Source organism: Meles meles, chromosome 20 (assembly GCF_922984935.1).
Source record: "Meles meles chromosome 20, mMelMel3.1 paternal haplotype, whole genome shotgun sequence".
Lineage (NCBI taxonomy): Eukaryota > Metazoa > Chordata > Mammalia > Carnivora > Mustelidae > Meles > Meles meles.
The window spans coordinates 19,706,818-19,722,357 of record NC_060085.1 but is presented as its reverse complement, the minus strand read 5'-3'; the positions used below and the strand labels follow the sequence as shown (position 1 = coordinate 19,722,357).

The 15,540-nt window shown below is 40.3% G+C and overlaps 1 protein-coding gene across 5 annotated transcripts in view; it reads right to left on the bottom strand.

The window, feature by feature from the left end:
* RBM6 (RNA binding motif protein 6) overlaps positions 1–15,540 on the bottom strand; it is a 110,840-nt gene that overhangs the window by 55,853 nt on the left and 39,447 nt on the right. For 3 of the 5 annotated variants that reach the window (XM_045989810.1, XM_045989809.1, XM_045989811.1), the window contains one exon: positions 77–150. The exons of the other annotated variants lie outside the window; for them this stretch is intronic. In XM_045989810.1, the coding sequence (XP_045845766.1) occupies positions 77–150 (74 nt within the window). Of the gene's footprint in view, positions 1–76; positions 151–15,540 lie in introns of those variants that run through there. 5 annotated transcript variants of the gene reach the window in all.

Sequence of the window (15,540 nt, the reverse complement as noted above, 5' to 3'; positions counted from 1 at the left end):
AATCATTTGAAACCCTCCCTCCCCATACATAAAAAATATATCCTTCCAGCATCATTTGACCGAAGTATAAAGCAACCTGGTTGGCCTCCATGCATCCGATGGCATCTTCCAAGAGTGAAAACTCCACGCAGACATAGCCATAGTCGTAACCTGGGGACAGCATTTAAATACAGACGGGAGTGGTGTTAGTGCCTTGCAAACACAAAAGACACACTTAAATCCCCTGTTTCTGAACCCCTTAACACAAGCCCTCCCAACTAGGCCCTCCCTCCCCTATACTAGGCAAAGCCACTACCCCAAACAGAAAAAAGTACTGAAGGAAAATCTGGATGTTTCTGGGCTTTGAGAGTCACTCCAAAATGGCATTTTCTATTAACCAAGAAGATTTGCCCTCTTTAGCACTGAAGGTCTGGTGAGGGTACCCCAGAGTTAGGTAATCCCACAGAAAGTTCAAGTGGGGACCCAGAACATTTCACCACAGGCTGAATCTTCTGGAAAAACAAAGTCAACAAGAACAGGAAAGTATCTGGAAAAAAAAAAAATGTATCCCGAGAGAGGAAGGAGAAGCAATTATCCCAAAGCTATGCTAATAGTCACCACTTTTCAAGCAGAAACCACCTTCAAAGACAGAAGTGCTGACAGACTGAGGCAACTATTCTGTTTGGATACCACAGGAGGCTTCTGGTTGGCAGGGGACAGACCATTTCAGGTCTCCTCTTTTTTTCCTTGTTTCAACTCAAGTCATAAACCAGCTTAAATCTTTATGAAAGGAAGAAGGTGTAAAAGCATAAGTAAGTACAAATAGCTGGGTCCAAAATTGTGCTTGTGCACAAAGATTGGCAGAGTAGGCTGGGGGAGAGACAGCAGTTGTTAGCAATCAGTACATGTTCAAGAATTGTATAAACCATTAGAGTTATGGGACACCCTTCACCTTTCCCCTAAGCAAGTATCATTTGCAACTCTCGTGACCCATGAGATTGGGAGCTCATGGGATTTACAGGCTGCTGAGTTCTAATGTGAACCCATCCTTTAATTTCCTGGATACTGGTACCACATGACAACAAAAACACACTTGGCAATGCAATGCTCCACAAATGACTTTCATGCTTCCTCCACTGCCTCGCAGGATAAAGGAGCTCATCTTTAAGAGTGATGCTGTGCAAACGAACAGCAAGAAAAAGATGCAATTTGTTCAGATGAGAAATAAAACTCAGGGGAAGAGAAACAACATAGGACCCAGGCCAATTTTGAGCACAGAATATATATAACAATGGGAAACTAAGTATTATTAAATCAAAGTATCAGAGACCAAAAAAATAAAAACAAAACAAAACTAGAGCAACAGAAAATATAACTTAAAAAACAGACCACATTTGGTGAGATGGGTTGGATTGCTTGTCACATGGAAATGAATGGTCTGAAATGTTTTCTTATGGTAATAATAAAACCATGACTTCAGACTTATTAAATACTTCAAATTAAATATTCCAATGTTACAATGGTATAGGCTGCTTCTTGCTTAGAATTTTGCGCAATGACCAATAAGAAGAAAACAAATCTACTCAATAGATATCCCAGCATCACCTTAGGCTGCGAGAGAGATTTTCTATTTGATTTTACAGCTTTGACCAACACAGATCAAAACTAACTGCTGCAACCATTACTTAAATTTACGACAAAATCAGTCGCTTCTGATTAGTGACTATATGAAGAAATGAAACTACCTTAAAGAAATGGTATATGTATTTTTATATATCCTATTAACAATAGAAATTATCTTGCTAGTTAATCCTTTCAAGTGCATTTTCTTGATCAAACTCAGTGAACTTCTCCTACAGAAAACATTCTGCATTTGGGGGACCCCTGGGTGGCTCAGTCAGTTAAGCCTCTGACTCTTGATCTCAGCTCTGGTCTTGATCTCATCAGGGTCATGAGTTCCAGCCCCATGCTGGGTGTGGAGCCCGCTTAAAAAAATAAATTTAAAAAAGAAAAGAAAACATTCCGCATTTTGTAAAGCACTCTGAATGTTCTTGGAAAACACTAGAATAGCAGAAGCAAATAAGGTGCCTTGTATCAGCAAATATCTACTGCAAACAACTTGACTGCATGTCCACAATCAGAAAGGGGTAGCTATGGAACAAGCAGATAAACTCTCAAGTGTGTTGATTACCTCTACAGAGCATATCAAGGCCCAGGTGTGTGGAATGCAACCCTCTCTATGGCTGCCCAAATGAAAAACACAGGGAACTAACACCACATAGGAAAAGCCCCCAGTTTCCTTTCTGTACTTAGAGAAGTTACTATCGTGGCCCAGAAGAGCTCACAGAATCTGTGGACAAAGAGAGAGAGAGAGAGATTTATGACAACATTCACACTTTACTGAAGAATAAATAAGACTCTGATATTACAGTCACTGGGAAGGAAAAGATATAGTTTGCAAAAGATATTATGAGCATTTCTATACATCAATTCTGCAATACATACCCTAACAAGGTACTTCAGACTGAACATTAAATCCATAAGCCCAACTTTCAATATCTTCTGCCCGAAATTTTAGCTACTAAATAATAACAAAAATTTAAGGCTTAATTATAATACCCAAAACTCAAAAAAAAAAAAATACTCTATCTTGATCTTGGGCATTTTGTGTATCTAAGACTCACAGCTGTACCAGGATTTCCAGGAATTGCCCAAATGGACAACAGTACGAAGTAATACTTACATAGCACTTGTTGGTGCAAGGCTGCATTCTGAACTCTTTACATACACTAATTAAATCCCCACAAGACTACCCTATGTGGTAAATACTATTAACCTCATTTTACCCATGGGGAAGCAGACTAAGAAAGAATAAGTAATTTGCTCAAAATCACCTCAATGGTAAGCAGCAATATGGACTCAGAGCCAGGGACCACATCCAAATTGATGCTGTTAACTGCTACACTGATAGCACCTTTCTTTTTTTTTTTTTTTTTAAAGATTTTACTTATTTATTTTTGACAGAGAGAGACAGAGTGAGAGAGGGAACACAAGCAGGGGAGTAGGAGAGGGAGAAGCAGGCTCCCTGCTGAGGAGGGAGTCCAACGTAGGGCTCAATCTCAGAACGCTGGGATCATGACCTGAGCCGAAGGCAGATGCTTAACAACTCAGCCACCCAGGCATCCCTAGCCACTCACCTTTTAATAAAATCCTAGACTGATACAAATAATCTGAATTCTGAATTTTACTAAGCCCAATCATAGACAGGGTCGCACATGCCCAAGCACAGACAAGTAAGACCATGTCTATGGTTGAGAAATACAGAAATCTGCAGCACACCAGTTACCCCATTCTAAAATACATACGGCAGAACCTTGTGCACGGACCCAAGTATGCAAGTTAGAAATCATTCACACTCATGGACTGCTATACTGGCTACCAAAAGTCTTCTGCAAAGACAAAAACCCAAAAGTCTTGTTGCAATGATAGCTATAAAAATTACAATACAGCAAGATACTTGATATGAGATGTTTAATACAGCATATTTTAAAAACTTTAAAAATGAGGATAATTATATATAATGTGTATAGGAAAAAGAACCAGAATTAAATACTATGAAGTAACATCTAACTCAGAGGTTAGAGATAAAAGTCTGCATATGAGATGAAAACCATGCATTGTCAAAATCATACTCGAACACCCCAACGTGAAGAACAACATACCATCTCTCAATATAGGTTAAGTCCAACACTGCCAGTTTTTCCTCCAGCGTCGCAACAGATCGCTTTTCTTTTGGTTGACACCAGATGAAGAGGTTGGCTTGCATTTAAGGACCATAATGTATGAAAAACATATCACTTTAAATAACAGAATCACAGCTAGCACAGTGAATGCTCACACTTAGGGAAACTTGGGAGACAGAGACTAACTGAAGCCACAACTGAGTCACATCCCACCTCTCATGCTCACTCCATGAGAGGGAAGATGGAGTCGGAGAGAAGGGCTGAGCAACCACAGGTGAATATACAGAAATCTGAAAACGATGTAATACAACACAACTGTACACGAACATGATTACAGTGGTTCTACTATTATAGTGGGATAATTGGGGGTTTCTTTTTAATTCCTCCAATGTAATTTTATAATTCACAGAGTAAGTTCTAGTAGACGTATTCCACCCACAGACCTAAACATTCTGAAAACAACCAACCAACCTTACATTCAGAATTGTTAGGAGCTATTTGGGAATTAAGATAGTAAACTTGGTGCTAACAGTCCCATAGACAGACTCTGACCTAAGGAATAAGAAATTTTTTTATTACCCTTTTCTTCTACTCCCACATTCTAGGAAGAAGCCTGGTGGGCTGATGGGTCTTTGTGCTTATTTATGTGACTATTAAAAAGGATATTTTACTCCACTTTTTAACCTAACTAAATGTACAGATTTTTCATAAAAATGTGAATGCTCCTTACAGGTTTGTTTATTTGTTGGCAAATGAGAAGGATGAGAACAGAGAAAGAAGGAAATCTATAAAGGTACCACTAAAATTTCAATTCTTCTTCATATTCGTGAATCACATGATTGCCTAGCACTCAAAAAAATACTGTGATAAAAGCTAACAGGTGCTTAAGGGGGACCAAAGTATGAAAACAAAGCCTTAATGAATAATATCGAGTATCTTTTAGTCTCAGCTCCTAAAAAAGCTGACTCAGAGATGATGACAAACATAGCTCTTAATTGTTGAAGTCAACTGTAATGTCTATACCAAACCCTGCTTTTATAACAATCACACAGCAATATTTACTTAGGCAAATGAGATGAGCAGTCCTCTGTTCAAACTAGTCTAGAAAAACCCAACTATCATAAACAAGTCCAGCTGAACTTCCCATTAGGAGGACTGATTTACATTGATAAAGCTAAGAATATACATACCAACTAGGAAATATAAAAAAAGGAATCAGGATTTTAAAGGACACAGGCAGAGGGGACTCATAATGACACTGAGTAATCTGCAGAACTGCGAATCACTATATTGTGTAACTGAAACGGAACTACACTGGAATTTAAAAAAAAGTACAAAGAGAGGGAAATAGGTTTCTTTATTTTATTGGGTATCTTTGAGGGAAAAGAAAACATTTTTTTTTCTAAACAAGGATTATTATTTCTGTAAAAATAAAGCATTATGAATATATAGAGCATCACAAAAAATCTTAATAGAGATTCAAGAGGGCTATATTTTTATAGGTCCTATTTTCATATTTCATTGGGGCTACAGACTTTTAGAAGTAAATTATCAAGTTAGAGATTTTAAGCAAAAACCAAAACAGAGGGGCGCCTGGGTGGCTCAGTGGTTTAAGCCGCTGCCTTCGGCTCGGGTCATGATCTCAGGGTCCTGGGATCGAGTCCCACGTCCGGCTCTCTGCTCTGAAGGGAGCCTGCTACCCTCTCACTCTCTCTGCCTGCCTCTCTGCCTACTTGTGATCCCTCTCTGTCAAATAAATAAATAAAATCTTTAAAAAAAAAAACCCAAAACAGAATCGATACAGTTATGTGAATTCCTACCAATGGAAATAATACAACAAAGAGAGCAGATGTGCAAGACTGCTATTTTTTTTTTCAAAGTCCGGATTTTTTTTCAAAAATCTCCAGTGTACAAGATTTTTTTTTTTTTTTCAAGATTTTATTTATCCATTTGACAGACAGAGATCACAATAGGCAGAGAGGCAGGCAGAGAGAGAGGGGGAAGCAAGCTCCCTGCTGAGCAGAGGGCCCAATGCGGGGCTCGACACGGGGCTCAATCCCAGGACCCTGGGATCATGACCTGAGCCAAAGGCAGAGGCTTAACCCACTGAGCCACCCAGGCGCCCCTCGGATGTACAAGATTTCTAACAAGTACTTTGCTCTGTTAAAACCGCAAGTGAGGGTGCCTAGGTGGCTCAGTTCCTTAAGCAGCTACCTTCTGCTCAGGTCATGATCTCAGGGTCCTGGGATTGAGCCCTACACTGGGCTCCCAGCTCAGCAGGGAGTCTGCTTCTCCCTCTCCCCCCACTCCTGCTCATGCTCTCTCTCTCTCATAAAATTTTAAAAACAAAAACAAAAACCCAAAACCTCAATATGCATTATGAAAATTTGGAAAATATCTGATTTGTCAACCTACTATCTGGGACAATTAGACTCCATGAAATACATCATTTTGACATCTTATAAGCACTTTCAATGCCCCCCCTCAACTACTCACAGAGGGCTTGCTGGTTTATAATAAAAGATGAAAAGAGGAAGATACACAGTTTTCAAAGTCCAAAATTAATCTTAGGGTGACTTCTTAATGATGGTTCTCTGGGCCCAGGATATCATTTGTTAGGAAATTCTTACCCTTATTTTCATTCCAGTGACATTAACAATGCTATGTGGGCACAGTGGAGGGGTGTGTCCTTGACCTCAGAGAGTTGGCTTTTTTGAAGATTTTATTTGTTTTAAAGATTTTATTTATTTATGTATTTATTTGACAGTAGGCAGAGAGGCAGGCAGAGAGAGAGAGAGGAGGAAGCAGGCTACCCACTGAGCTACCCAGGTGCCCTTGTTTATTTATTTGAAAAAAAGAACTAGTGGTGGGGAGGGGCAGAGGGAGAGATATAGAAGCAGACTCACTGTTGAGCAGGAAGCCTGACACAGGGCTCAATCCCAGGACCCAGAGATCATGACCTTAGCGGAAGGCAGAAGACCAACTGAGCCACCCAGGCGCCCCTCCCTCTTTTCATTTCTCTATCTCCAACACAATGGTGCTTAGTTAACACCACAGCAATTGTAATGAGTTTCTTCACTGGAGCAACACACAAGAAAAGTAACTTCTCCAGTCTGTACATATGCAGAAGCTAACTCATCGTGTGCTTTCAGTTGAGCCACTTCTATCTGGGCCTGGGTTATCCATATGCCAAGTTGCAATGATGGTAACTCCTTTGCAGGGTGGCTTCAGAGTGCATGAGATAATGCATTTCAGGACCCCCATGTTTCTTTCTTTCTTTTTTTTTTTTTTTAAAGATTTTATTTTTTTTATTTATTTGACAGAGAGAGAGATCACAAGTAGGCAGAGAGGCAGGCAGAGAGAGAGGAGGAAGCAGGCTCCCTGCGGAGCAGAGAGCCTGACGCGGGGCTCGATCCCAGGACCCTGAGATCATGACCTGAGCCGAAGGCAGCGGCTTAATCCACTGAGCCACCCAGGCGCCCCTTTTTTTTTTTTTAAGATTTTATTTATTTATTTGACAGAGAGAGATCACAAGTAGCAGAGAGGCATGCAGAGAGAGAGAGGGAAGCAGGCTCCCTGCTGAGCAGAGAGCCCTATGTGGGGCTCGATCCCAGGACCCTGAGATCATGACCTGAGCTGAAGGCAGTGGCTTAACCCACCGAGCCACCCAGGGGCCCCCCATGTTTCTATTACAAAGTATTATCAGGGACTAAAGATCAGACAATACCTGGGTTGGTGCTCCTCAAATATGCCCCAGTATTAAAATTTTGGTACTGATGAATCGCCTCACTGATTTCTAGTTTATGCTAAAAATATGTTTCCCTCATAGATCACGAAGCTATTTTCATTTCAAGTGGGAAAAAAATAGGGCCCATAAACATTTTCCCCATTGCCTGGACCCTAGTACAAATAAATGGATAAGTCACCACTGTTCTAAGGGGCTCTGGAAGGTTCCACAAAGATAGTGGCTTCTGAGATGGAAGTTGCTCAACATGAGAACGGATTGCACTGCTCCAGCCACTTACCTATTCCAGAAGTAAAATATCCAGAGAAGGGTCAGACTACTGGCATTCTGTGAGACTCACACTATGACCAGACCATAAGCCTAGGTCAGCTATACCTTGTAACAGAAAACTGACGCCCACCTAAACATACCAGATACCAGCCAGATCCACATTTGGGATCCCCATCTATGATAATGTAGAAAGACATTTGGTCTCTATTCTAGTTTCCTGACATGGAGTTTTTAAAACTCCTGGAATTTCCTGAATGATAAGGGTGATATGAGTGTCTTTGTTCTAATGAGGTGACTCTTGGGTGGGCTCCTAGATAGCATGAGGATGGGGCCTGGTGATCAGAATGCCCAAATCTTGATCAGAAGCTTGGAACTTTTAGCCTTACCCCTCCAATTTGCAGGGACAGGAAAGGAGTTGGAATTTAAGCTAAGCACCAGTAGCCACATGATTTAATCAAGAATGACTGCAATAATGGAACCTCCCATAAAAACCCCCCCAATGATGGAATTTGGAAAGCTTCCAGGCTGGTAAAAAGCACCCACATACATCTGTGTGCAATTTTCTTTACTTCTTGTCTATCATTTCCTGTAACAACCATGAAAAGTCCAGTTTCATTTTAACTCTTTGAAAATCAGGGGACATCATTAACAATAACTTGCTGACCTCTCCGACCAATAATTATTTCCAACCATTCACTTAGGTGTTTTTTTTTTTAAAGATTTATTTATGTGTTAGAGAGAAAGAGAGAAAGCACACATAAGCAAGGGGAGTGGCAGGCAAAGGGAGAAGTGGGTTCCCTGCTGAGCAAGGAGCCAGAGATGGGACTGATCCCAGGACCTTGGGATTATGACCCAAGCTGAAGGCCCACCCAACTACTCAATCACTCAGCTGCCCCAGGTGTTATTCTTTTTCTAAGCCCGTTGACTCTAAAATTCCTATGTTTGTCATCCTCTAGTGACTTTAGCATTAGAAATAACTGAACATGTTTTGGGATGCATGGGTGGCTCAATCAGTTAGGTGTCTGCCTTCAGCTTGGGTCATGATCCTGGGTTCTGGGATCGGGTCCCGCATCAGGCTCCTTAGTCCAAGGGGAGTCTGCTTCTCCCTTTGCCTGCTGCTCCCCCTGCTTGTACTCTCTCTCTCTCACTGGCAAATAAAATAAATGAAATCTTAAAAAAAAAAAAAGATGGGATGCCTGGGTGGCTCAGTGGGTTAAACCGCTGCCTTCAGCTCAGGTCATGATCTCGGGGTCCTGGGATCGAGTCCCGCATCGGGCTCTCTGCTCAGCAGGGAGCCTGCTTCCCTCTCTCTGTCTATCTCTCTGCCTGCCTCTCTATCTACTTGTGATCTCTCTCTGTCAAATAAATAAATAAATAAATAAAAATTAAAAAAAAAAAAAAAAAAAAAAAGAACTAACCATTTTTCATCAAGTTATCCACAGTGGTAAACTTCAAACTTTCAGCCCAAAAGAACCCATGTAAGAACTTCCAGATCCCTTAAAAAAAAAAAAAAACTGATTTAAGGGCGCCTGGGTGCTCAGTGGGTTAAAGCCTCTGCCTTCAGCTCAGGTCATGATCCCAGGGTCCTGGGATCGAGCCCCACATCGGGCTCTCTGCTCAGCAGGGAGCCTGCTTCCTCCTCTGTCTCTGCCTGCTGCTCTGCCTACTTGTGATCTCTGTCTGTCAAATAAATAAATAAAATCTTTAAAAAAAAAACTGATTTATAAGATACTGTGACCTATTCAGATGAATACAAATCACCTGTCCCATATATCCATTTTCCACAGAAACTGAAGCTGCTAAGGTCAAAGATTACAATGCTCATGATCGCCAGCATATCCTCTGCACCTCAACGCACTGTAACTATTGGTTGAATAAATAAATCAATAAATAAACAATAACATTCTGTAGTAGTTTCAAAGGTAGAGTCATATACTAATCAGAATGGCACATACTTGGTAGGTAAATGAATCATAAGCTTTTCAAGGGGTACAGGGTGCTGTTTTATTTTTTAAAAGATGAAAATATAACAACATTCTCTATGAATTTTGAACTGAGACTTGGGACAATCAATTATGAGCTCTACCTATAAGGTTTAAGTACCAGTCAGTAAGACATTAATATCTGGTTAAAGGTCTGTTAAATATTCTAAATACTCATGAAAATGCTTTTAAGAAATCAATCTTTGTATGACTTGTCAACCAATTTTCAAGGTTTATTTTCTAAAATTGAGATGTAATTTATACCACAAAATAAACTCTTTTAAAGTGTACAATTCAAGGGCACCTGGCTGGCTCAGTACGTGGTGTGCAACTCTTGGTCTCAGGACTACAGGTTCAAGCCCCACGCTGGGTATAGAAATTACTTAAAATCTTAGGGGATGCCTGGGTGTCTCAGCCAGTTGGGCGCCCGACTCTTGGCTTCAGCTTGGGTCTGAGTTGACGTGTCTCTCTCCCTCCCTTCCCCCACTCTCTCATAAATAAAAATAAAATCTTAAAAAAAAAATCGTGAGGGGCGCCTGGTCAGTTAAGTGTCTGACTCTTGATTTTGCCTCAGGTCATGATCTCAGGGTTGCGAGATAGAGCCTATGTCAAGCTCTATGCTGGGTGTGCAGCCTGCTTAAGATTCTCTTTCTCCCTTTCCCTCTGCCTCTCCCCGCACCTTCCAAAAAAACAAAAAACAAAACAAAACAAAATCCTTAAAAATAAAATAAAACAAACTGTACAATTCAGTGATGTATTTATAAAGTAGTGTCACCATGACCACTATGTAATTCCAAAGCTTACACATAAATTAGATAGAGGTCCTAAATGCTAATGTAAGAAACATGGAAGCAGGTAAAAATTGTTTTAATTAACATTTTGAGGGCAGAGAATTTAGGCTAGAAAGGGTGAGCACAGATCAGATGTTCTGGTGTAAGGAGAAAGTTAAAAGAAGAGGCCAATGTAGTTCCATATCCTATAAATAGTTTGTATGTAAAGCCTCTATCTTCTGCTCACTGAAGGTAATTACATAATGACTTTCCCTCCGTGGATGAAGCTGGGAGACAACTGGCTGCTGCACTATTCCCCCTGATTAGGGACCATTTAATTCTTGCTACTCCAGCAGAAGAAACTCATGAATCCTTCTAAACACCCAGAGGCACTGGAAGCCCCCTACAGATTTATACAACCTAGAAGACTCAGGCAAAGCCACCTGAGCATTTGGCCAAAGAGACAAAAAAGAACTATAGAAGCCAGAAGCAATTCTACCTAGAGAAGAGTGAGGAACTGGGAAAAGCAAGAAACTAACAAAGGGCTAGAGTTCAAACACCTTCCCCATCTCGGAGAGGCACATTCCATCTTGGCTAAATAGCTCTGGGGAAGAGGAAATGAATTGCCAATTAAAGCATCTGCTCATCACTGTCATGCTATATTCCCATGCAATCTCTTCTATCATCAGATGTCACATACAGTTTAGGTAGAGATCTCCAAGATTACAAAGTCTACCAACCAAAACCCACAAAGGTTGTGGTTCTCGTTTCTGAATAAAATGATGTCTTGGGTGTGAAGATGTTTCATTATCAGTTCTAGAATGAAACTTCAGGGGTGCCTGGGTGGTTCAGTCGGTTAAGCGTCTGTCTTCAGCTCAAGTAGGGATCTCTAGGTCCTGGGATTGAGCCCTGCATAAGGCTCTCTGCACAGCAGGGACTCAGCTTCCCTTCTCCCTCTGTGCTCTCTCTCTCTCTCTCAAATAAATAAGTAAAATCTAAAAAATAAAATTTATAGAGTAAAACTCCATACCCAAAAGTCCCAAGGAAAGGAAGAATGCAGGGAGTCCAGTAAAAGTCAACAATAATATTAAAACTTCCCTACCAGGGCTGCAGATTACCATAGCAATCCTTCATAACTTAAGTGGTTTCAACAAAGGAGCTTAAATTGAAGAATGAGTCGGAATAGAAAATGAGGACCACCCAGATGCCCCAAGACATTCTTATTTTAAAAGCTCTGCCATCTTTGCTTAAGCCTCCTCTGTAAACATCCTCCCCAAATGTGGTACCAAATCTAATAAGACTCCTAGGTGAGAACAATACCTTCTGCAGTTTTAGAAATGTGACAAGTAAATGGGATGCTTTCCAATTAGCCTATGGTCAGTTTTCCCCTAAAAACTAAAAATTTTTACTTGTCTAGTCTATAAATGCCAAAAATACTGATTTTTTTCTAAATGACGTTAAGCGATTGTGTCTTTAGCTACTCCATTTGGAAGATCATAAACTATGCCTGTCTTGTATCATCAGGGTCAATCCATTTCACAATGGATTTCTGCCCCTAAAGTGACAGATTCTCTCTGAGTTTTTCTTCTTTTCTTAAAACTTCTATTTTATCAACATGATAGTAAAAACTCAAACCATTTCAATTGTGAAAAATGAAAGGTTACGATATAAGCCTGTTACTCAGGGCCACAAAAACTGTGCCCATTTGTTATATGAACACTAACAGACTCAATGCAAGATATGCCTTCTTCCTTCCACCACCTCCATTAGCCTTCTAACTTTCCTATTAAATTTTTTTTTGTTTGCTAAGTAATAAAACAGTACTATAATAATTCTGTACCACTTCAGTAACTATGGAAAATTACTTTCTGTGTTTGAGACATATTAGGAAACTTAATCCAGAAGCTGTATCATTTTTGCTTAAATAATACAAATTCCTTTGGAAAAAGCATCATAGCAAGCTTATATACTGGATGGCATGTAAATCCATCTAAAAACCAAGAGCAGGGGCACCTGGGTGGCTCAGTGGGTTAAAGCCTCTGCCTTCGGCTCAGGCCATGATCCCAGGGTCCTGGGATCGAGCCCCGCATCGGGCTCTCTGCTCAGCAGGGAGTCTGCTTCTTCCTCTCTCTGCCTGCCTCTCTGCCTGCTTGTGATCTCTCCATCAAATAAATAAATAAAATCTTTAAAAACCAAGAGCAATTCTATGTTCATAAGTTCCAAAAACACTTTGGGGCACCTGGGTGGCTCAGCTGGTTTGGCATCAACCCTACTCTAGCTCTTGCCACAGCTTACTACAGCAGAACTGGTATCAAGTAGGCAAGGCAAGTGTTTGCCATGGGTCCTAAAGCACATAAGCATTAGCCTTTTTGACTTAAAGAAGGTCTACCTGCTTGCTAAGTATCTTCTAAACTGTACCAAAAAGTTCTAGAATAAAGAATATAATCAATCCAATGCAGTGAGTGGTTCTCCCAATTCAGGGCACATCAAAATCACATGGATGACTTGTTAAAGCAATGATGGCTGGGGCTTTTCCGCAGAGTTTATGATCTGGTAGGTCTAAATCGAGGCTGGAGAATTTGTATTTCTTTCTTTCTATTTCCTTTTTTTTGTCCGAGAGAGAGAGTGCACAAGTAGGGGGAGCAGTAGGCAGAGGGAGGAGCAGGCTTCCCATAGAGCAAGGAGCCCAATGTGGGACTCAATTCCAGGACCCTGGAATCACGACCCAAGCCCAAGGCAGAGAGGCTTAACCAACTGAGCTAGCCAAGCATCCCGAGAATTTATATTTCTACCAAGGTCTGAGGTAGTGCTGACACTGCTGGTCCAGAACCCACTCTGAGAACCACTGCACTATTGTTCACAGAAGCTGTCCATTGCAGTCTTTATCTTGCAAGATTTCTGCTGATCACTTAACAATAAAATACATCAATTGTACTGTCAGTTTTTCAACTTTTTATTGAAAATCATTTCCAAGTTACAAAAAAGTTGCAAGAATAACAGCACAAAGAACACATGCATGGACCTGTTACCCAGATTCAGCTATTGATATATTTTTGTTTTGTTTTTCTTATTTATTTTTTTATTACGTTATGTTACCATACAGTACATCATTAGTTTAGGATATAGTGTTCCATGATTCACTGTTTGTGTATATAGCTACTGACATACTTTGTTGTATCTCTTCCTACCCTGTCCATACACAGCAAGTATTTTTCCCTAAACCATATGAGAGAAAAAAGCATACAACTTGGTCCTCCACGCCTAAAAACTTCAGTGTGTACTTCCTAACAAGGATGTTCTCTTCTATAAATACAGTAGATATCAATTTCAGTGAATTTAACATCCATACACCACTACCACAATCCATACAGGAGTTCCATTCCGCCCAAAATTCCCTCGTGCTTCCACTTTACAACTGACTCCTCCGCCAACACCCTGGCAACCACTACTTTCTACTCCTTTTAATTTTGCTTTTTCCAGAACATCATAGAAATGGAATCATGTTGTATGTAATCCTTTTAAAAATTATGATCAAATACACATAACATAAAATACACCATTTAACCGTTTTGAAGTGTGCAATTCAGTGGCATTTAAATACATTCACAATGTTATCCAGCCATCCCTCTACCTGCTTCCAGAACATTTTTATCACCTCAAAAAGGAAACCCTATACCCATTAAGCTGTCACTCCTCATCTCTCCCTTCTCCAGCCTCAGACAACAGCCAAGGTACCCAATATGCTTTCTTCTTCCATGGATATGCCTATTCTGGATATTTTATATAAATGGGATCATACTATATGTGCTCTTTTGTGCCTGGCTTCTTTCACTCAGCACAATGTTTTCAAGATTCACCAAGTTATACTATGTTTTCAGTATTTCATTCCTTTTTATGGCAGTGTGTAGCCTTTACCGTCTGGTTTCTTTTATTCAGCACAATACCTGAGATTCCCCCACGTTTTTGTACATGTGTAGTTTTGTCATTTTTATTGCTGAGTAGTATTACACTGTAGGCACACCAAAGACTGTTTATCCAGCCACCAAAAGAAATTTCACTCTCAATACTTTCCCCAGGAATATAATCATTTTACTCAAGGTAATTTACAAATAATGGGGTTATAATATATTTGCAAATGGCAAAAGAAAAACTCAAATATATATCACATATGTAGCTTCACAACTCCTTATCTGCAATCCCCAAATCCCTTAAACATTAAGTGTTTTGGAAAATTTTCAAGTCATCTGAAGTCATTTGGAGACAAATCCTGACCTATGGTATACTGCGTCTCTTTACAGTCTTTATAGTCCTCTCAGTGAGAATATTCATATATTTTGGTGCAGAAGTATTATTATGACTGATATACATCCCACTGGGGGATATAATTCATATTTGATCTATGTACCACATTGCCTTTCTGTATTCAAAAAAAGTCATAAACTTATTTGACCCCACAGATTTTGGATAAAAGTTGTGGCCCTGTATTTACAGAGCCCTAAATGAAACAAAAATTAAATCAATGATTACCAGAGTCAGTGAACAGGCATTAATCTTTTCTCTCCATTACAGACTGGATCCCCATTACACCAACTAAACCTCTGCCCTACGGTCCCCTTCTTATGAGCATTGTCCATCCTGCACGGTCTTTGCAGGTTATTATAAGCCTAAAGAAACTGACTGCCTTCGGGCTCTCTGCTCCGCAGGGAGCCTGCTTCCTCCTCTCTCTCTCTCTCTCTCTCTCTCTGCCTGCCTTTCTGCCTAATTGTGATCTCTGTCTGTCAAATAAATAAATAAAATATTTAAAAAAAAAAAAAAAAAAAAAAAAGGGGCGCCTGGGTGGCTCAGTGGTTTAAGCCGCTGCCTTCGGCTCGGGTCATGATCTCAGGGTCCTGGGATCGAGCCCCGCATCGGGCTCTCTGCTCCGCAGGGAGCCTGCTTCCTCCTCTCTCTCTCTCTCTCTCTCTCTCTGCCTGCCTTTCTGCCTAATTGTGATCTCTGTCTGTCAAATAAATAAATAAAATATTTAAAAAAAAAAAAAAAAAAGAAACTGA